This window comes from Numida meleagris, chromosome 2 (assembly GCF_002078875.1).
Source record: "Numida meleagris isolate 19003 breed g44 Domestic line chromosome 2, NumMel1.0, whole genome shotgun sequence".
Lineage (NCBI taxonomy): Eukaryota > Metazoa > Chordata > Aves > Galliformes > Numididae > Numida > Numida meleagris.
The window spans coordinates 123,001,947-123,025,188 of NC_034410.1; the positions used below are offsets into that span (position 1 = coordinate 123,001,947).

At 39.6% G+C, this 23,242-nt stretch overlaps 2 protein-coding genes across 6 annotated transcripts in view; one reads left to right on the top strand and one right to left on the bottom strand.

Moving 5' to 3' along the window:
- The window catches only part of CALB1 (calbindin 1), an 18,173-nt gene extending 4,321 nt beyond the window's left edge, over nt 1–13,852 (bottom strand). Inside the window, exons 1-6 of the mRNA XM_021386729.1 lie at nt 13,714–13,852; nt 13,384–13,460; nt 8,712–8,786; nt 4,091–4,174; nt 3,953–4,009; nt 1,338–1,415 (exon numbers count right to left, since the gene is read on the bottom strand). Of these exons, the coding sequence (XP_021242404.1) occupies nt 1,338–1,415; nt 3,953–4,009; nt 4,091–4,174; nt 8,712–8,786; nt 13,384–13,460; nt 13,714–13,795 (453 nt within the window). The 5' untranslated portion in view covers nt 13,796–13,852. The remainder of the gene's footprint in view (nt 1–1,337; nt 1,416–3,952; nt 4,010–4,090; nt 4,175–8,711; nt 8,787–13,383; nt 13,461–13,713) is intronic.
- LOC110393648 (atherin-like) lies at nt 13,794–21,742 on the top strand. Of its 5 annotated transcripts, XR_002435082.1 has the most exons (4): nt 14,067–14,371; nt 15,629–15,753; nt 16,981–17,149; nt 19,088–21,742. XR_002435082.1 is itself a non-coding variant. In XM_021386730.1 (2 exons), the coding sequence occupies exons 1-2, from the start codon at nt 13,794–13,796 to the stop codon at nt 19,091–19,093; spliced, it is 411 nt and encodes a 136-aa protein (XP_021242405.1). In that variant the 3' UTR covers nt 19,094–21,742. The 5 variants fall into 5 exon arrangements, 1 of the variants encoding a protein (XP_021242405.1); XR_002435083.1 differs by lacking the exon at nt 16,981–17,149 and having other exon boundaries at nt 14,060–14,198; XR_002435081.1 differs by lacking the exon at nt 16,981–17,149.

A 23,242-nucleotide genomic window follows, 5' to 3' on the forward strand; every position in this document is an offset into this window, starting at 1 on the left:
AGGGAAGGGAAGGGAAGGGAAGGGAAGGGAAGGGAAGGGAAGGGAAGGGAAGGGAAGGGAAAAGGACACCAATTCTATAAACATTTGTTTCTGTATAATGCCCTGGCTCCTTCTAACACTTCAGTTCCTTGTATAAAATCATCTGCTTTGCATGCATTTCGCATGAAGGAGTTACGTTTGGAGGAGGTAAGAAGTGGGAGCTGTAAAGTCAACTATTTTGATAGGTTGTTAGTGGCTGTCTGTGCCTGCCTGTGGCTTTTGGATGCTGTATGTTTTCCATTAGTCTTAGTTCCTAGTTTCTGGGGAGATTACGGAAGAGTTGGCTTTAAAAGTTCTTTCTTATTGCTCTTAATTCTTTGTCATTGTGTCTCTCTGCAGAGACACTTTAATATGAAGGTCCAAAAACTTCCTGAATGAATAGAATATGTGTGTTATCTTCACCAGGGAATAAACAGTGACAATTTCTAAAGGTTAATTTAGGTAAATAGCTTGTACTAGTACAACAAACCAGCAGACTTCTGTCAGGAAAGACACAACTTTTGATCAATCATTCTCAGACTTTGGGCCACTTTGAGTGCTTGTGTGTTTGCCTAGCATGTTTTTGATTGCTAAAAGTATTCTGGAATGAAACCAAACTGGGAAAACAAAACTGCAGTGTTATAAATTTCCTGAAAACAAGAATTCTGAGTCTTTTTTGTCTTGAAATTTCCATTCAGATGCCAATGGTGGTCTATACCAAGCAGCACCATAGTGGTGGCTAGAAGGAATGCCCCAAGGACAAGCTGATTTAATGTCAGGGAAGTGACAGTTTTGTTGTCGTGTTTATCGGAAACATAAATTTATTCTTTTATAATTACGCAGAGGAAGCGAGAAGAGTGTGGCGCTTGTAAATCTGTTAAGAAACCATCATGCATTGGTGGCTTTTAGGACAAGAGATGAACACAGCACTGCAAGCAGGGAAAATATGGAAAATAGTCTCAAATCAATTTGATCTAAGTATAATAATGTAATTAATCTTATAGCAAGTGCAGTTTTTCTCCCATGAACTCTGAAGACTTTGATTTTACCCCTAATGGCATGGGGAAGCATAATAAGAAGGTTCTTTGCACCGCGGTGTGACAAGATCTACTGTTTTATGAGCACCAAGAAGGTTCAAAATTCCTGAGCATTTTTGTAGCAGAGCTGAAAACTACACAGCTACAGGAGTACTTGCAGTGCTGGATGCCATCTCTGCGCTGCAATGACACATTTGGCCTGATTATGACAAGTAATTTGGAACCTTCTAGCAGCTGAAGATAAACACAGTCTTGATGAAATATGCCTTTAAATAATCTTACCATTATTTCTGTATATTCTGTTAGCTTTGAGTCTTCAATCTGCTTATTTGCTTTCTGTAATAAATCTTTCAAGAAACTCTGTTAAAAAAGAGAGTGTAATAGGTGAATTTTTATCTATAAAATGCTTGACTTGCTAACTTCAAATTAAAGTAATAGGAAATACTACTTTGCTCCCACTTTAATATTTATTGTTGAAGTTCAAAATAAGTAAGAAAAGACATAGCAATTAACAGGTCTGTAACAGTTTCTTTATGATCATTTCAACTATACTGCACAGTTTCATATAGCATTACACATTGTATGACATTTGTTGTGATGTTAATTTGGAAGAAATCGTTTGGCTCTCAAGCATACTTCTTCCTAATCAGTTCTATCAGTACATTAAACTAATTAACCTTGAGACTCCTTGGAAAACTTGGATGCCAACACAGGAACAATTTTACAGAAAAGATCAATGATTAATCATTTTCCTCCTTGCCGATGGCAGTACCTGGTGCTAGAAGTGAACCTGTTAACCTATGTCACTCCCTCTCACTTCATATTTTGAAAGTTCATGGCCAATTTTGCTAGTTTTTTTTTTTTTTTAATGAGAATTGGATGTGGCATCTCGTGGCTTTCTAATCAGATACTTTAAATAACAGCCATTTTATACTTTAAAAAATAATATTGGTTCTACCTATGTGGAGGTTGAAATTTCTGTACTAGATTTGTAACAAGGACTACGGCTGAAATGTTGTAAATGGACTTTACTATAGAAACACGTTTAATCTTTTGTGCTTTGATGGAAAATAGGGCTAACTTGTCCATCTGAATGTCTCATGACAAGATCACCTGTATCTAAACTTTCCACGTCATGGTCTGACCTGAGCTGCTGCCAAACCGTTCCTAAAAATGCAGTGATGAGGGTCTGACTCCTCTTGAGACAATGTATTCCACTGCCAGTATTGTTGTTGGAAAGTTTTTCTTATTTCCAGCCTAAGTTGCTCTTAGAAAGTAATTAAGTAGGTGTACTCCTTTCATAGCAAATATTTAAAATATTTGGGCTTAGCAGAAAATATTGATTATTCCTAAAACTAAAACTTCACATTTATGTCTTATTTTCAGATACTTGTTTCTCTGTTTCTCTGAGATCTCATAGCACACGAGAGATAGGACCATTAGGGATCCAGTTAAAATTTCTTAATTCTTCAACTGGTCCTAAATCACCCCTGCCTTTTAAAGTCTATTTTAAATTATAGCAGCTGGCAACAGTCTTTAAAGAACTGTCTGACAGCTGGGGAGTTATCAAGAACTGCATGCTTGGCCTCCTCCTGCTTGTGACAACTTCAGATATACCAATGTGCTGTGAGCAGGCAGCAGAAGAATGGGCTCATCTGTCTGTGGGCTACCTTGAAGGGAGATTCCTTGGTCAATGCCATACAGGTACTGAATTCAAAGAGGAAGGGAAGAGGAATAAACTGAACAAAATAGTCCAAACTAGATGGATAAACACTGCTAGGTCTCTTGCTTTGAATTGTTTTGACTCCTCTGAATTTAAGCTACAGCAACTGAACTGTGGAAAAAGGCTCCCTTCTACTCAGAGTCTGCTGTATAAGGGCAGCTCTCGCACGAGGAAAGGCTGAGAGCTTGAATTGTTCAACCTGAAGAAGAAGAGGCTCACAGGAATCTCATCAATATCTATAAATACCTGGAGGGAGAGTGCAAAGAGGACAAGAGGCAATGGGCACAAACTGGAGCACAGGAGGTCCCTCTGGGCAGCAGGCGGAATGGTGCTATGCAGTGCTGGAGCACTGGCACAGGTTGCCCAGAGGCTGTGGGATCTCCTCCCAGGAGATCTCCTGAAGCTGCCTGGCCATGGGCCTGGATCCCCTGCTCTGGGTGTCCCTGCTGGAGCAGGGGTCGGACCTGAGGGCCCCGGAGGGCCCCGCCAGCCTCAGGCATTCAGTGATCCCGTGGCTCTGTGATTCAGCATCTACAAATTTCTGTTAGTTTTATGACTAGGGTAAATCATTCTAGTTTCAAGTTGTGTTAGTTCTGTAAGACTGAGATAATTAATTGAATGATTCTGCTCTTTTCGTGCGTTCTAAAACTGATAGCTAACTGAGCATGGGAATACAATTCCAGCTGTGTTAACTTAACAGTAGCAGAGTGGAAACTGAACAAGTTCCATGATACTTGAGAGAGCATAAGCTGGCCAGTAGCATAATGATTAATAGTAATGATTCCCTTAGAGAAAAAAAAACCCGCAAAACAATCAACACTGCAAAACCAGCCCTCTACCCTAGACAGCCTCTAAAAGAACAACATATCTTACAGAGGACCATCTGGTTTCCCAGGGCAGAAATCATCTTTCCTACTTCTCTGCTAGAGCACCAGCCATCCCAATTGTCTAGAGACAAATATTCATCTGAATTAAACCACATTTTTAGAAACATTTATCAGATTAGAGATGCACTATAAATGATTTACTGGTGATAAAAACACCAGCTAATCTTGTTGCTTTCAGTCGTGTCTGAAATGCAAAAATATGCACCAATGGGTATGAACAAACAGATCCAATGTCTGTAACTCAATCTCTAATCTCATTTTGTGCACACTCATAAGTATCATCTTACCTTCAGTTCCTCAGAATCAATGAAGCCACTGTGGTCACTGTCATATTTTCTCCATGTCTGCAATGAGATAATTTGATAGTGAACTTATGGCAATCAGGTCTTGGATAATTTTACAGAAGGAAAATTTTCACAGTGTACCTGCATGAAATCTTCACTTGACTTTAGCTGCTGGCACCTAAAGAACAACAGGAAATTCTCTTCCGTCGGTAGTATCTGAGCAAGCTGCAACAGATTTTAAAAAATAAATTAAATTCTGATTTTCCATTAGGCTGAGCTTTTAAATGAGTATGAAACTTTTAAAAGAGCATGAAATTCTTCGTGGTCCTAATGTCCTAATGTAGCCTCACAAGAACCTTCATCCCATAAGCCCAAACATCAGGAAGATGCCTCTGAAAGGCTTCTGGCTTGCAGCTTTGCCATCTTCATCCAAGTCGAACAGAAGTGAGGTCTGAAATAAGGCAGTGAAACAGCAGTTTACTGAACAGACATCTAGGGAAAGAGGAAAAAAATGACCTATGCAAAGTCAGGATCTGTGGTGAAAACCTCAGAATCAGTGTGAAAGGGAAAGCATGAAACAAGGATGTTTAATGGACAAGTAGGAGGGACTGCGAAAATCAAGAAAGTGAGGAAGAAAGATTACTGACAGATACTGAGTAAAAGGAAAAAGAGGCAGAGACACGTGTGTAAAGAAAGCAGAAAAATAAACTGGAAAATAAAAGGAGAGTATATGGAAGTCAGTAGGGCAAGGGGATGGCCATGAGTCATCATTTGTCAGGTACAGAAATGTGTTCAAGAAGAGCTATAAATATCAGAAAGAAATCAAAATGACTTAGCTCCACAGAATTGGGGTGGTTCTTCCAATGCCTCTGCATTACAAAAGGCTTTTTTAAAATCAGACATTATTGTACTCATTTTTGAAAATGTTCATTTACTATAACTCAATTTTGACAAGTGACAAATGTAGAAGATGGAGAGTATGCTTTATAATTTAATGTAAAATCATGATTTGTTTTAAACAAAAGCCCAATTTTTTTTTTCAGTGCTTAAAATGTATGAAATATATTTTGATTAGAGAAAACTTTTAACTTGAAGAATGGACCAGCTGTGCTTACTAGGAAGAGAAAATAGGGAAAGCAGGATTTCTTAGCTGCATTCTTTATGAAAAATGACATCTGCAGATTTCCTGTAGCCCCATCTTAAAATTTCTATTCACGTTTTTGTTTCTGTGCATTCATTTCACATGCTCAGATTTCTTGTTCTGCTATTGCCTCGTTTAGTGCTATCACACAATTGCTCAGGTTTTTTTTGGATTCCCATAGTGCTGTAGGTGACTTCAGCTCTCCTTCTCACTCTATAGGCACAACAAGGGAATGGAAACAGATCTCTAGTTTCTCTAAAATTATCTACTCAAGAAGTCAGTCATATTCATTGAGTGCTTGTACATCTGAAAACACACGTCAAAGTACTCTTCTTACAGAACAGAGCCATTGATTACAGACTGCCAAGCACATCAGAGTGTTCCAAGCGCTTTTGCTAAATGGCTGAATAGCAAGTCTAATCGACTTAAACAATGTATTTTTGTCAGCAGCTTTTGAAATCTACTCCATTATAAATAGCAAATAATGTATGGATAAGTACACATTCATATATGTGTAACAGCTAAATGTGTGGAATTTAGTACTGATTTATGGAAAATTTTCTTTATTTTTCTCATGAGAGGAGGCTCCAGCTTTTGGAGTAAATCAGCAGTGCTGCTCAACAGCAAACTCTGAATGGAAGAACTGACAAAAATAAACAGTTTGGGGAAGAGACCGCTTATGACAATGGGACCTTTCCAAAGAATCATTAACAGCTTACTAGCAGTACCAAACTGGGTATGAGGCACAGAATACACTACCTCTGGAAGAAAATTACCATATTTTAAACTGCACCTCCTGCCCTTTGTAGGTCACACACAGAGAAAAGCACAAGCTTTTACACTACAAAGGTGCAGTAGCTCAATATCTAATCTTAGCTCAGACTCCTGTCAAAAGTAGATCTTTCCTGGTTTCGTTCTTTTGTACCCTTTAGCATACTGCAAACAATACAACTAAAGAGAAGTCCAGTTCTCCTAGCTTTTGCATCAACAGCATTAAACTGCTCTTTGTTGAGAACTCTGCACAGGGATAGGGAACTTCCTAGTCACTGCTATGAAGAAGAAAGATGGGAATCTGCTGCTTGACTTCTTTATGACGATGGGCATACTGGGACCCTGTGAGTGTGCCTCAGTAAAAGTGATATGAGTTCCCACACATGGCAGAGATAGCAACTTAGTGCTTCTGTGCAGTCCACTGCTTTTGTGAGTAAGAGAGGACAACAAAGCACGACTGGCTTGACTCTCTCTACTCAGCTGCAGGTTGAGGTAGATCTTCATAGGTTACTTAGCATAAAAAATACTCTCAGTAATTAAGACAATATCAGAGCTATTTTCTAGAAATCATTCTCTAAATAAATGTTGATAATTAAGATACTTTTCATATAACTCAGTGAATTTTCTTCTCAAAATCCTATAATGGATGATAGGAGTAAAAATAATATTTTATGCTAGAAAGTATTTATTTTTATGACAGAAGCAAGTGTCAAAGGATGTGAATGTGGAATTACTGCTGTCCTGGGTCTCAAAAATCCATGTTCCAAACCCACATTTTAGTCCAAGCATTGGCCTGAGTGAATACAAAAGGTGAAAGAAAGGTCTTTTACAAAATGATAAGCAAGTAGACAGGTCTGGCTCTACATTTAGCTTGTGGATGCTGGCTAAGAGCTAGAGGACTGAGTACAGTGTGCTTCCAAAGACAAAGCTGACATTTAATCTGAGCACCAAACTGAAAATCCACTCCTTCCTCTATGAAGCCACCCAGACCTCCTCTTTATCGCAGCCCACATACGTCTCCTGAAAACGCATTATGTGAAGGACATTTTCCTTCAGCTGCTGGGGTATCCGTTCTGATGGCTGGGAATCCAAATGCCTTTACGTAATTTTTTTTTAAACAACATTCCTATTTTTTTTTCAGAAAAAGTGTTTACTACATTCTGTGAATAGGAGCAATCTGGAATTACTGGGCATTCTTATTCATAAGGAAGGAGAATCAAGTCCAAATACTAACTTTAATATCGTACTGCATGTACAACTTAGGCTGAGTCCCATCAGCACTTTCCAAATCAAGCTTCATGCTGATGTCAGTGAAATAAAATATAGATATTGGGTTAGGAAACTGCTACATTGAGGGAGAGAGTCCCTTCAGTCACTGAACTGAGTGCTGTCATTATTCAGTGGCTTCACTGGATGCTGAGTATGCTTGGCAGTTCACTGGAGGTGGTAAGCACCTTACTGTATTAGGCCCTGTGGGATTTGCTCACCTTTATGCCTTAAGTCAATAGTACAATCAGAAATAGAACTTGAAAGGCAAAACTCTCTGTTATCTTCCCTAAGTAAAGAACAACAGTCACTGAAGGCACTATCTACACATTCTTGCATAATGCTTGCTATTACACAATTCAAAAGGACTAAATTAAATGGGATTATTCAATAATACATGAATAAGCAGTTTTGAGTGCAAAAATAATTTGTTATGCTAAGTATTGTCAAAAGATACATTTTAAAAATTGCTTATAGCTGCAAGTAAAAGAAACTGTGTTTCCATAATTTAGTCATAGCTAGGTTTTTCTTCATAAAGAAGTATTTTCAATTCAGACACATGACTGAGGAGAAAAGATATCCTGAAATGATCTATTATATCAGTAGTGATACATCCTACTGAGTTTTACAGACTCTATTCAGTCTTCTATTTTAAAAATAGCTACTGACCCAAGGTTGGTCACTGTAGAAATTTTGCAGACCTGGCTTGCTTCCAGCTGTTTCTTAATTAGCTCTCTAGGTCATATTTCTTATTATCAGAAAAAAATAATAATCACATTTAATAATAAAACTGCAGTCTTACTGCTCAGTGTGACATAAATGGGTTGTAGATTTAGGCTTGAAACAGTGGTTTCTCAAGCTGTAACCCAATGAACTCTCCTTTCTGATTTGCAGCACTGAACAATGAAAGCATGAGAAAATACAATAGTTCTCTACTTCCTAGAAAGTCATCTAAATTATACAATTGTTGAGAGCCTGCGAGTGTAGAAAAGGTTGGCTGACTGCATCTTTGTCCTCTTTAGAAAGTGGTAGAATGAAATGGGAATATTCTGCCTCAGGTTTGGATAAAGGAAGGGCTGGATCATAACTACTCTTAAAATTTTGTTTAAGTTTGCCATGATTAACATCCTATTTTGCCATATATGTGCATAGACTGCATACAGTGACTGCCCAATTACATTCACTTGTGTGTTACCCCCACTACAGGAGCGGTGACAGAGTGTTAGTTCAAAATCATATGTAGAAATAAATCATATTTACCTTTCACAATTTAAATTTCTAAAATAGAGCTGTTTGCTGCTTCACAGGAAAACTAAGTTGCTGTTGATGCTTACTTATACTGAATCAAATACGCAAAGTTAAATGAAGTGTAGTGAAATTTCTGGCAAAGGGTAAGGAATACTTTGCTTTTGGGTAAGGAAAAAAAATTCATTAGTGAAAAAAACACTAATGATTCTCAGAGAAAGAAATTTTCTGTTTTACTAAAAATCAAAACTATTTACAAATACGCTCATATTGTTCTGTGCTAAATGTACTTTCTATAAGTAAATGTGTTAGTCATTTGTTATAGAGTAACTGTCTTACCTCAACTATTCCTATTTTTCCATCAGTAGCCTTGCCATACTGGTCCACAAAAGCTTTCATTTCGGGTGTTAGGTCCTGTAAAGTTACAATGAGAGAATCAATACTTTTCAGATACAGAGAAACATATGCGAACTACTTGAACATTCTATTAGTTGTCAATAAATTTACTACATTTGATGAAATATTCACATTTAATTGTAGCTATATTCCTCAAGTTTAAGTGAAATTGAGTAATTCTTTTTAGTATGAATAATGTCATTGTGATAAATTTTACTTCCTAAGGGGTGATATTATAGTCAATGTGAGTGATTGGCATCTAAATAATTAGAACTCCTATTTTAGTTTACAGAATGAAAAAATTGTGAAGACAGATGTGTTGGAAGATGTGTATGACAGCTCTTTTGTTTAAGAGGATGACAGTGAAGTTCATGGGCAATTATTAATCAATTTTCTCAGTTTTCATTATTAAATGACAACCTTGAAGGCAGCACGAAATCCTTCAAAATAAGGAACATTTCAGTGTAATACTTCTGAATACCAATATGGCCTTTCCACATCTTTGAACTGATTTTACCCGAACAATGGATGCTATTTTAGCCCTAAAAGAGCTAATCAGAATATCATATTCCTCACTATTTAGTATTTAGTTATCATAAAAACAGAATCCAAATGTCACTGCTGTAATTTAGAGAGAGAGGCTTGGGAGAGAGACAGCTTTGAGCAGCACATTAAATCTGACATAGTAAAGCCAGCATAGTTGTCTCTTGTATAAATTATGGCTCTTGCTATACATTTGTACTCAAGGACTATCTGTAGCCTAAGCTACAGCAAAGGTGCCAGTCTCAGGATGAATATCTAAACACCTGGTTTGACACTTAAGCTGGACTTGCTTTTCTTTGCTATGAACTGCCATCAACTCTCTCTGCTGATTAAACTTCAAATTTTCCTTATATTTCTAATCAGTCCAAGCTAGTAAAACCACTCAGCTAGAATCAGGACTACAGCTGTTATTAAAATAATTGAAAATTCTATGGTTATAGATGAAGATACAGCAGTTGTTAGAAATTAAAGTTTTAGTTGCTGTAATAGTTCTGATTATATAGGACGTAAGTGAATTTCTCACTGGAGACATAGGGAATCTCAGCTGTACAAAGTCTGTTGAAGTTTGTCCCAAATTTCAGCTTCAAAAGCTAACTAAAATGTCAGTTCTTTATAGATGATACAATCATGGCCTAGTATCCTATTTATGTCAAAGTCATCCATGGCAGGTTAGTAATTTGCCACAACTTTAATTAGAGATGTAGTTATTAATACAATGCAGTTCAATGTCACCTCTCATCTAATGATCCCAAAGTGGGCACAAGTTTGCTTAGCAGTTGGAATGGAGAATTTAGACACCCGGAATTTAATTAGTCCTGGTTAAATGTTTTGCTAATTCTTCTAATATCACCTCCACAATGCCAGACTGTGTCCAGCCACTAATGGAGGCATAGCTGCTTACAGGCTAAATGCTCATCCGCTAGTACACAGTCCAGGAAGAGTCTTTTTTTTTTTTTTTGGTGCTAACTTCAGCTGCTTTTGAGCTAGTTGACGAATTTTGCAAGTCACGTTATTCAAATACATGTTCAGTCAAAAAACTTGTTTAAATTTAACCGTGTAGTTGCTTAATGCTTGAAATTAAGAAACTAGTCCTTCACACCTTCATCTCCCCCTCTTAAAACTTAAGAGTCACTTTTCCAACGAAGTGGAGATGTAGAAAAACAGCTCTATTTTGGAATGATTTTTGAAACATAAGGATAGGTGGCACTACAGAGGCACTTACACGACTGTATTCATCAATGTCTATTAAATCACACGTCTCTATGGAGAAATACTGTCCTCATCTGTACATGCAGAGAAAGTGAGTTAACACATGTGGAGTAACTTCCCAAGACTCTCTCATCAACCCTCTATTGATCTCTGTGTCACTCACTTACACTCCACAGGTTTTTTCTCATAACTGGCACACCTAAGTAGAGAATGTATTGCATAAAAAGTAGGGCACAGCAAATGGAAGCTCTGTCTATATATTTATACAGTTTTTATCTTTAAAAAGTGGCAGTTCTTTCAAAATGTCTGAAAGTATGTCAGATCAAATCACTGTCTACCACAATGCATGAAGTGAAAACACATAGTGTGACCAAAGAAAACCCAAGCCCTAAAACCTAGTACTCATCTATCCTCTGGAGTGTTGGCAGTTCCAGCAATGGGGCTAACATCAACCAAGTTGCACGCTATTGCTCCATCTTAGAAAAAAGCAACTGTGAAAGTAGTACAGGCTTACTGAGTGGATTAATAAAAAGATTAGAATTAGAACATAATTAGAACAGCTCTCTGCGGCTGGGAATAATACTTGGAAATGTTAAGCCATCCTATTCAATGACAGAATCAATGTGATTCTTTAATGCATGTGGCATGACTGATGTACAATCCAGCTATGAAGAATGCATAATTGAATATTTCAAAAATAGTGAGCAGGAAAGTGACTTGAAATACAGAAGTTAATGATGACAAAGAAGCTTTGGGGTGTTAAAAGAAGGACAGACAAGGAAATGACATGTAACCTACACTAGTTTCTCAATTTGTCCCTTCTGGCAAAAGAAAAGAAATTTAAAGCTACTGAATTAGCATCCCATGAGACAAGAGATGAACTAATGAGATGCTTGTTTGGCAAATGAGCCTTCAAATCCAAGAATCAGCTTAGATTTGAAACCTAAAATGACATACATCCATAATCCAGAAAAAGACTTCAGAGATCAAGGTATCATCTGCCAAAAGCAGAGCCAGTAAACCATGTACCAAATTTGATGTTGCTACTGTAGATTGCTCTTTTCAGAAGAACATTCCAAAACCAGGAAATTGATTCAGAGAAATGGCAAAAGGAAACTTAATTGAACACCTGAGTATTTTCAAAACAGACTGTGTGATATAGGCAGAGGTTACTCAAAAAAACAGAATAAATGATGAAACGTAGCAGATAAGAACAATTTTGCATAGTTCTTCTGTGTTACTTTGAGCAAGCTTTATTTTTAAGAGATGCACACTTCTTTTGAGAGAGAAGAGTCTGATTTTAAAGTAACTAGTATTTTTTTCCTTCAGGCTTTTCAAATTCCTAAATATTGTGTCAGCATTTCTACTGAGAACACCATCGATACTAGATATATTAAGGCTTTAGTATCTTCTTTCTAACAAACATATGTAAGTTTCCTGCACTTCTCTACAGAAAAGAGATATTTTCTATTGAAATCTCTGAAGAGTGCTGAAGTTTAGATTAGTTTTTCTGTGCAAAAAGAAAAAGAAAACACCTTTTCCCTCTGAAAACCAATTTTCTGTATGGATTTTTGAGGCTTTTTGAAATTTTAGTTTATACTTACTTACACTCATGAAAACGAGTGTCTACAGGAATGGCTGTAAGAAGAATTAACTGATACCAAGACTGTAGAAACATTATAGGCATTGCTGGGAGACAGATTTTCAAGTGTGTGAAGTTTGCACTCATAGAATTACTAGGAAGATAAGCACAAGAAGATTTTCCACAAAATTGAAGCATATGATTGTTGGTTTCTTTTCTTTTTTTTTTTCATTTGCTTCTAAAATATACAGAAATTTTAAAGTAAATTATTGAAAAGCTATTGTTCAATTTGGAGGCATTTTATATGAAGTACTAATCTATTTCCCCCGTGCACACATACTATTCAGCTAAATTTTTTTCTTTATATTACTTCAGAACTATTTTAGCATAGATTGACTTGAGTAGATTTGATAGCGTTATATATTTGAACTTGGTGCTAAGTGGCCCGTTTTAGAAACCGAATACCCATAATTTATTTGTTAAAAAGATTCACTTCTATTTAGATCCAGATCTTTTTGTGGAATCATTCCTCTCTCTCCCTCTGTTTCTCTCTCTCTCCTCTCCACACTCTCTCTTTCTTTTTCCCCAAGTGGGTATAGTTCGGAGGAAATTTGTAATTAAAACATTAATAGCTCATGCATAGAATTGCTTTGACAACACTGTCAAAATCATTGCTGTCCCTGTTAGCAGTCTGAACTACGAAGATTTGGTACTCATATTCCTGGTGTGCAACACTAGCAAAGGGCAAAAAGTGGTTAGCAGTCATCTGCAGATCCATTTACTGACCACCAAGGGGCAGAAATGCATTTCAGCCCATACTGCCCATTAAACACAAAATTGAAAGAGTCCAACTAACTTAAAGAGTTGGGTTTTCTATTTTCTTTCTATTTTTTGTTTGTTTGTTTGTTTAAGTAACAGTGCATATCTGGATCAGGTCGCAATAGGACAAAGTCCACCCATGACAAAAGGATAATGTCCATGCGTTTCTGACTTTTCTTGTTAAGCCCTTTGAGCAGTACCGGCTCACAGCCTGATGAGATATGAACAGGATCTGCTCTCCAGCTGAATGGACCTCCCTGACACCACCTTTCCAAAGCAGATGACATGTTTCACTTAAAACCTGCTGATTACTAACCCATCTACTTCTATTTGCCTAGTGAGGCTAGTGCATGAACCATGTGAAGGCAACAAGGAACAGATGGAATCAAGGCACTGGAGTTTGCTCAAGAAAACTCTTCTTTCCCGGAGGAGATGGAAAAGTGGGGCAAAAGGTTAACCTACCAAGCCTGCTTTCTTCCGTGCCTGCTGCAGCTCCTGGATGAAGTTTTGTAGCTCCTTTCCATCCATGTACCCATTGCCTACAACGAAAAGAGTTAACTTGTGGTCACTGCTCCCTCCAAACTCTCTCTGCTCTTCGGCGCTGCCAGGGATGTCTCTAGCCCGTGTTCTCCCGGCGGAGCCGCTCCCGCACTCCTCGCCCGACCTCAACCCCAGCCGCGCGGCCGTGCCAGCTGCGGGGTGGCGGCCAGGGAGCAGCGGGACCCCCAGCCTCCCCCACGCATATCCCCCGCCAGCCGCCCCCCGCCACCCCGGGAAGGGGAAAGGAGTCACCGTCGGAGTCGTAGTGGTGCCAGATCTCGAAGAACTGGGCGGCCGAGATCTCCACGCCCTGCAGGTGGGTCTCCGCCGTCATGATGGGGACGCGGAGGGGCTCAGAGGGGGCGCTGTCCGCGGTGCTGACTGTGCCCGCGGCCAAAGCGGCGACGGCGGCGGCTGCGGCGGCGACGGCTCCGAGGGCTCCTCCCGCCGCCGCCCCGCCGAGGGCTATTTATGGGGCTGGCCCGGCACGGCCACTCCCCCCCGGCGCTCCCCTCCCTCTCCGCGGGCCTCGGGGCGGCCTCCCGCCCTGCGCGGGGGTAGCCGGAGTCTCCCACTCGTGGCTGGGGCTCCGAGTCCTTGCCAGTCATCCCAGCCCCCAGGCAGCTGCCCCTCAGTGTGAGGTGAGGGGTACTGGTGGGGGCCCCCGAGCAGAGAGAGAAGTTGCTATGGGCCCCTCACCGCGGTGGAGTGTGCCCATGAGTTGCGGAGGATGGCGGGTGAGCAAGAACTCCCTATTCAGCCATTGGGCTTCCACCTGGGAAAGAGTCTTGCGTGTCTGAGCTCTGCAGGATGTCCCACTGCAAGAAAAACCACATGGAACAGTGTGTGGAGTACAAGGAATCTGCTTTGGTCACACCATTTCTGGCTCCATAGCCTGGGAACAGAGATGGTAAATTTTAATATTTAGTCCTAATTTCATCCTAGCAGGTAGGAATGGAGCACCACATAAACTCACTCTTTGTCACTGCAGAGGTGTGAGGGACGCTAACACAGCCACTTCTGACTGCTAAGAGAGTTCTTTTGGTACACCAGCTTGGAAGACTTCTCTAGCAATAGGTTGGTGTGAGGCAACAGAGTAACTTACTAAAGATTTTCCTTCTATCACAGGATAGCATGGTGTTGGTTCAGTAATAATGATTAGGTTCCCTTTGGGATAGATCATTTCAGTCTTTAGGTTTACTTGGATGCTCTTAGATTCTGAACTTGCCTTTCTCTCTTCTACAATGCTACATAGAGTTAGCAGAGTTGAATGACCAAGAGGGTTGGCTGACAGAACTTTGCCAAATACCATAGGTAGCACACTAAAGATGGGGGATGAGAACAGCTGGGAAGCTTAGGAATCTCCTTGCATTAAGTAATTGACATAAGCAACAGTAAGACAGTAGTATGTTAAGTCTCATATGTAATGTGAGGACAAAAATTGATGGGATAATGCATAACAGAAGATGGCAAAAAGCCAAGGGGGATGAATAACCCAGTGCGATGAGAGGAGGATGCTTAGTTAAAGTCTGACATGTCCTGAGAGAGATTTCAGTAGATTGGGTGGCTGAAATCTTGTATGCATTATGGAACAAGATGTGGGCATAGCAATTAAGTAATCATGAGACCTTGTACTTGATTCCCTTCATCTTTCCATTCTCCTGTTTCTCCACCTGTTATGTGCAGCTTTCGCTCATTCTGTTGCTACTGTTTGGCTGTGAGATACATCATGTAGGTCTGTGTTTTGTGAGCTGCTGAACAAAACGCAGATAAGATGAAAGGCACAAGCATTTGATCATTCATCTCTTCAGTTCAAAATATTTGTAAGTAATAATGAAAAATGTTCACAAGAACTTTACAGCCACAAATATCTTTATGTGCTTTCAAAATGACTTCAGTAATTTTAAATATTTCCTTTCAATCTGTTTTTGCATGTTGCCTTGTGAAAAAAAAGAAAAAAAAATCATGGCTATAGAGACACTTTTTCAGGAATGGCTTTCTCAGAGAAGCAGGCGTCAGTGGGAGCCAGATCCTGAAACTTCTGTGCCTCTATACCTTGTCTTGAAAAGAAAAAATCTCATGCTAATGCTTTTCAAGAAAGTAACAATGATGACAAGAAAACAGAGCATTCATGAGGCTTTTTTTTTTTCTTTTTTTTCTTACCAAGAGCAAGTACCTGGCAGGGCCCTGGCCATGACAGCGGAAGTGCAGTGAATTGAGCCTGGGACTATCCTTTTACTTGGGAAAGACAACAGGGTGCTAGTGACGCAAGGACACTGGAAGGATACAAAGGTGGAGTTGGCATTTCCATCATTTTTACACAGAAGAGATCTGTGCCAATGAGGCAACCTCTTGTATTTGCCAAGCGTATTGAATTACTAAGTTCAGTGCAGAATTTCAGCTTCCAACAGCATGCTCAAATGGAAACTGAGTATTTCAACAGTCCTTTGACTTGTACCTTATGTTGATTTGCTCCTTGCTGTGCACCATTTTCAAATGGCGCATCAAACCTTGTCCTTGTTACTTGTCGCTGACCCACAAGTCTGTAGCGGGATGATAGAGAAGAATTCAGTATTGTTTGGGGCCAGCCCAACCTTTCTCATCTGACTGCTCAGACTTTTAAGTGGAAAGGAGCTGTAATGTTTACATTTTCAAAAGTTCTCAGAATAAAATATTTTGCATAGGTCACATGTGGCCAAGATGATTTGGAAAAGTCTCATAGAAACTTTGAAAATATACTGCTTCTCCTGACCAGGAACGTGTATAATCAAGTGCAGGTGGGATACTTGGATGCGCTGACCTATCATTGTGTTAACAACTACAAAATCAGTATACTGTACAGAGCATTTATGTATCATTGTGCATTCTGTCTAAAACAGTATATTGAAATGAATGGGTTCATATGATCTTGCTTCTGCACTTGAAGTGATTCTGCATAGACATAAAAGTAGCAGACATTTCCATGCAAAAATAACCACTTATATAACTAACTGCACACAATATTTTCATGATTAATGAATTACCAAGCCACCATTCACATTTAATCCTACTGGACTCTGCTTCTTATGCAAAACTAAATCGGAAACTGGTCATTTCAATTCCAAGAAGCTATTAATTTCCATTGGAAGAGAAAGCACTAGAAAAGATCTAAAAATGCAGATATATACAGGATGTGATCCATAACCCAATGAAGACCATGCAAATTTTTGCAATGACTCTAGAGGTCTTTATACAAAGACAAAGTTCTTCATATTTTCAGAAATTATGTGTGTGGTGATGTGCATATATACACACTAATTAATGAATTACTTCACCAAGAAGCATAAGCCTTGTCATTCATTTTAGCTAGAGCTACTTAAAGTTCTCATTACAAAAAAATAAGCCAGATCCATATCCAGCAAAAGTCAAGGAAGCTACAGTGAAGCCAGCTGGGAACTTAACCCAGAATCTAAGTGACTGATTTTCTTTGTTGTTCATAGCTGTTCTTCAAATGCTTTAATTAATATATTTTTTATTTAGACTTTCTGAGACTTTCTAGTTATGACTACCAGACTTCTGTCTTCATTCTCTGAAGAGAGTCTAGATATAATATCCCAAGGGTTTTTCAAGATGTGTGGAAATCTAATACACCAATTATAACAGCAACCCAGTCTAAAGTATCTCCAAATAAAAAGCAAGAAATAGCAAGGTAAGACATTTTCAACCAGAAGCACCAATGGAGAAAGAAAAAAACACAAAAATATTTCATCATGGCTTGAAGCATCACAAACTTGAATTTTGATGAGCAGACAGTACAAGGCACCCAAATTTAAGTATTTTCAAATGAGAATATCCTACATGAGCAATATATCCTTTTGTAAGAGAAAAAGGATATAGATGATGTCCATACTGAACAAAGACAAATACTTCTATCTGTACACAGTCTTACTAATGTTAGTCTTAATGGTGACAGATGCACAGATAGATAACTTGATCCTGGGTAACCAATACATTGGGAAAACTTTTTTCTCAGGCAAATCTTTGATCCAGTTACTCAGATAAGATTGCCAACCTTACTTGGGACATGTCAACCAGACATAAATGCTGGAACATTCTTTGTACCTGGTTTGGACTGTGGCAGAATTTGCCAAGTAGCACTGCATTCAGGAAAGCAGCTTAAAGTTGCACGTAGCTGCCAGCACATGTGGCTTGCCATGGGTTTGAGGAATGTTTTATTTTAAAAATATTTCCGTAATACTACTAGTGTATTGCTTACCTAGGTGAGGCCATACCTGGAGTACTGTGTCCAATTCTGGGTTCCACTGTTCAAGAAATACAGGGAACTGCTGGAGAGAGCTCAACACAGGGTCAGAAAGATGACTAAGGGCCTGGAGCATCTCCTTTATGAGGAAAGGATGAGAGACTAGGGACTGTTCAGCCTAGAGAAGAAAACACTGAGGGAGGATCTTATCAACACTTACAAATATATAAATTGCAAGAGTCAAGTGGATGGGGCCAGATTCTTTTCAGTGGTGCCCAGCAACAGGGCAAGGGACAATGGGCACAAACTGGAACACAGGAAGTTCTATCTGAATGTCAGAAAACTAATCTTCACTGTGAGAGTGACAGAGCACTGAAACAGGCTGCCTAGAGAGGTTGTGGAGTCTCCTCCTCTGGAGATATTCAGAACCCACCTGGACACTTTCGTACTGTAGGGGTCCTGCTTAACAAGGAGGTTGGACTCAATGATCTCCAGAGATCTCTTCCAATCACTATGATTCTGAGATTCTGTGAAGTGCACTCCTTATGCTGTCCTTGGCTTCTATAGCCATTATGGCAAACCCCAGTTTGCACAGTAGATATATTACATAAATAGGAATTTACATGAGCCATTCCTGTTTTTCAAATGCAATATTATATTGACACATATTTCTCATGCATCAGACAGAACTGTCCAAAAGATTCTAAGAATGTGAAATATGTTTTAATATAAACTGCAAAATGGTGAATTCTAAATTCAGATTATAGCATATCCCTGGTTTTAACCTGCTGGCTAGTGAACCCAGGGCCTAATTTATCCCTTTTTTGCCTATTTTATTCCCATAGAGTCTCACCTGTAGCTTTCCAAGAAGTAGCATGCTGAGGAGAAGGCAACATTCAATAACAGATTCCTCAGAATTACATGACCCACAGTCCATGCAACCATGCTTTGCCATGTCCTGCTATGCTGTAAGATCCTTGGGGCCATCAGAACATTTCTTACTTAACTTTAGAGCTCACTTCCTTCAAGGAGCATACGGATGTTCAGCACACCTCCGTCCAGCACAGCTCCTTTCGTCCTAGCAGATGCCAAGGGCAGGGAGTGTGAGCCTGCAGCTCCTGCCGTGGGGCGACAGCCTGTTGATTGAAGGAATCCATCCATACGCTAGCTCTACAAATGCACAGAAGGCTATACTTGGGGGCTGGCATATCAGAGCCACCAGGAAAAGACCGTGAGCTGGATGCAATCAGTTTGATGTTCTACAATATGATAGAAAATCTTGGAAACCAAAGCAACTCTTCTCAGCAAAGTTTAAATTGTATTCCTTAATCAAGCCTTACCTTTTCCAAGATGATACTTAATGGTGTTTTTTCTTTTACTCTGCAGGCCTAAGTATGAGATTTAGAAGAGCCTCAGAGATGACCTAACCCATGCCAGGAGAAAGGAACTGCTCTCTCTTATCTCCTGCAATCTCTTAATACTGGGGGAGTGTATGGTCTTTTACTATTATGTTTGCAAGGAAAGCTACCTCTGGCATTAGGAAATCTTCAGCTGTTGCCTTGAGCTCTCTGCACCACATGGCCTGAGGGGAGATGGACTGTGGCTCATGGACTGAATGCTTCTCTGAGAGTCGGATTCATTGCTTATTAAAATTGGTGTGTGACCTCTTCTTGATTTCCAGCAAGTTTCTGCAGGATTTTTAGTGGCTTATGTTGCTTTATGCCTGGCTGTGTTTTTATAATCTTTTTACTGTTTGGATAATGTATACTTGCACGTAATCCCAAGCAAATATGGCACAGTGTAATGGTCTAACAAAGAGTTAACTTGAATGTTCATGCTGCTAACATGCTACATGGCTGGTTACTGAATCTTTCAGAGCCCCATCTTTGTGAGACATCTGTTACCAGGAGACTGCTAGAAACTTAGTTACCTAATTTAGGAAGATTGCCTCTTTGGAGGATTTTGCAGTGCCTTTTTGAGTACTTAGGACTGTGTCCAGCTTACAGGACAGCATGCATGCTCTGGCTGAGCACTGGCTCTGCAATGGGAGGAGAGCAGGTTGTGTGTCACTGGCCCTTGTTTCCAGAGTCCTCAGTTTCTGAGCACCAATTTTTGTGGAAAAGAAATATTAAATGGTGTTTTGGGTCAGTCCCCAACAAACAGAAGGGGATTAGTAAGCTTCCCTCTCCTCTCTGTATGTTTCCTTAGCTAAAGATAATGCTCATTAAGAAGAACAAAAATCAAGAGAAACACAAACTGTGTCCTAGAGCAGTTATGCAGAATAAAAGTATACTGTTAATTTGTAACTAGGAAATGCAATGTTCTCCAGAAAGATTGAATTAAAAATTATAAAATGGAGTTTTTTCTTGCTTGTGCTCACAAGCTCACAAGTTCTGCCCTGTCCAATCTGTGTGCGGTAAGGGTCTATCACAACATAGTTGTTGCTTGAAAAATTACTCATTTTAGCAAGACTATGGACTATGGAAGTGTTCAATAGGTAGCCTCAACCCTTTGTAAGTAATGGAAAAACTTGTGTTATCTCATTCCAAATTCTTTTATTACAGTTATAAGTCAACCCATGCTACTTCAAAGCAATAAAATTACATGGTGAGAGTCTCAAAGTGTAATATGGAAAAAACAGTAAGTAAAGCAAACAATTTGGTAAGGTGAACTGGTTCATCTTTCAGCTCTGGTGAACTCAAAACTAGCTCAGCAAAAATGGTAAAACTGCCACTCTAATAAAGATCTCAGTCACTGCATGCCTATGCACAGCAGTGTAAGTTCTTGGTATTGGCAGAAATCGATCCAGCCTCTGGCTGTAAGGCTGCAGAAATAGGCATGTAACTCTATTTATTTATTTTCTGTGCAAACTGCCAGCTGTAGTTCAGCTGTATGATCCATTCTTACAGTTCTCACTGAAGATCAATGGCTGCTAAACTTGCATATCAAAGGGAAAGTAACTCTTCAATATGCTATTTATCTCCCAAGTGATGTGAGCTCTTTTTACAAAGATTGATACACTCTTTTTTTTTTTTTCATATTTTCAGCAACTTCTCTCCCTTCTTTATCTCAGATTGAAAAAAAAAAGCCTGATTTTGATTTTATCAACATTACATTGGGAAGTCAGACTTGCTAACTGAGTATTCTCTGTCTCTGTGATGTATAAAAATGTTTGGTGTTCCTTAAAAATGGAAATAATTTACTTTGTAGATGAGTTCAAGATCAGAAAAAGGAAATTTAGTAAGGAATCTCTGTGTTAATTCTCCAAGGCGTATCACTTTTGAAGAGAATGGACAACTACTTCTAAGTAACTCCTGGAAATTATATCAGCATCTGATAAGTACAGTGGCTTCTTGGAAGCTTGTAAAGGATACACTAAAAAGCATTTATTTTACTTTATTTGAAAATTCATTTCAGTCTACCTGCCTCCTGTAGGGTTCAAGATTAGAAGCTTTCCTTCCAACAGCTTATAATATAAACACTTAAGAAAACTGTACAAGGTTTGCAGTAACGATTTGATGATCAGGTTTGATGGAAGAGCTGGACCCGCTTCTGAGCAAAGATCAGGGCCTGTCCTCATGATCATGGAAAGAAGTGACATTTACAACAGCCAGAGAACGGAAAATGTTAGCAAGTCAAAGCAAACAGAAGATAAACATTAGGCTTTCACAACACAACAGTGCAGTGTGTCCAACTTGTTATCAGTTTACAGCTTCAGACTTGAAACCCTCTTTCCGAACTGACAAAGTTCTTTGTTACTCCTTTATTGAGCTGTGCCTGGGCTGCGGTACTGTTCCCACATTGCCTCCTGCAATACTGGTGCTGTGAGAGCTAGCAGAAATTTGAAGGCTGTACAGTTCAACCTACTGCGTTGTTTCTCATTGCTGAGCGAAGGGCTTTAGCACTTACCATCATTACATTTTTGAAGTTCTTTCCGTCTTCTCTGGAATAGAAGTGGCTACAGGTGAGGCTACTGGCTGGACTGGATGGAAGCAGTGAATCCAAGTGAAAGCAATGCAAATTGGGAAAAGTTCATCCTATTTTTAAATAGCTATAAACCAAGCAAATCAATGAAATGTAATGGTTCATGTTGCGGACACACCAATTCATCAGGTTTAGCATTCAGCCATACAGGAAAATGTGTCATGAAAACAAGAAATGACCGCTCTCCTGCCACAGCACAAACTTACTCGCCTGTGCTTTTCCCCCAGTTGCACCTAACTGTAGCATGAGACTGACCTCAGCTCCATGTTCCTAGTCCCCCATCTGTTTGTGAGAGACACAGGGGCACTAGAAAAAGACTTTTGTCTTCCACAGTCCCACAAGCAGGACTTTTGCACAGTTTTTTCTTGTTATCCGCTATTAGCTGCAGTAGGGCTCTTCACCTGGGGCATGAAAATCCCACATCTTCAGGTGCTGGGCTGGCTGCCAGGTGCCAGCTTGTCTGCAGTGAGTGTGTCCCAGAGGCACTGGCAAGGAGAGCAATAGCCAGAGGTCCCCACTATGTTTCAGCAGTGCCTTACTGGCTAAATCTGTTGCTCAGTGTCAAAATGACGCTGTTTTGAAATGGCTATCCCTCTGCTTCTCATCATGTCCCCACTCTTCCCACAACCTGGAGGAGCATAAGAAAGAACTTGGCTCCATGCCACGGAAAAGCATGGAGGACAAAAGTGACTGATAAATGCTATCCCCTGTAAACCAGGTCCTCTGCAGTCTGAAATGAAGTGCAAATCACTGACCATGATGTGCAGAGGTAATTCTCCCAGAAAGCTACAAATAGTTGAATAAACCAGCCAAGAAAGAGCAAAACATGAGCTTAAGACCAGCAGTGGTGTGCCTTTGTGAAATCTAGGGGAGGTTGTGAGATCAACCTTAATCCTCCCCCTGCTTCTCAATGGGTTGAGCTCCTCCAGTTGTCTGTGAGAGGACAAACTACCCTTATTTTGTTGTAGGCAAAGCTCCGGTAACTATTCTGGAAATCATTCTGCAGATGGAAGGACAGACATGCCAGGAGACATGCTATATTTGTGCCAGCACAATGACTTGCCCATCTCCTCTCAAGTCCTGCAGTTACCCTAAGGAGCTATGCTCCTCTAACCAAAATCTTGCTCTGTGGGTGCCTCACATACTTTACAGCAAACTCATTCTCCTTTTTCTTATGAAGATGCACAGTTCTCTGTACTTTAGAAATAACCTGCATGCCTTTTGGACTGACTTGCCCTCTTTGTGGTGTTATTGAGGATAAAAACAAACCTTTCCAGCACTTGTCTAGTGACAGGCAACAATCTTTTTCACAGTATAAAACATTTTCCATGGAGAAGCTAATTGCATATAGCTGTATTAGTCCTTATAATTAATGTTTCACATAAGCTGAAGATGTGTTATGTGGATACTGGGGTGTGGCTTCTTTTAATTCAGAGTGACAGTGAACATATGTGTATGTCTGTCTCACTGATGCTTTGCATGTTGATATAAAAGCTGCAGTACAAAGAACTTCTCCAGTTTCTTACATAGGACTCACTCTCTTCCCTTTTGCTACCC

Excerpts from the sequence above, each read along its gene's own strand:
- LOC110393648 (XM_021386730.1), top strand. The coding sequence starts at position 13,794 with ATGATGGGGACGCGGAGGGGCTCAGAGGGGGCGCTGTCCGCGGTGCTG.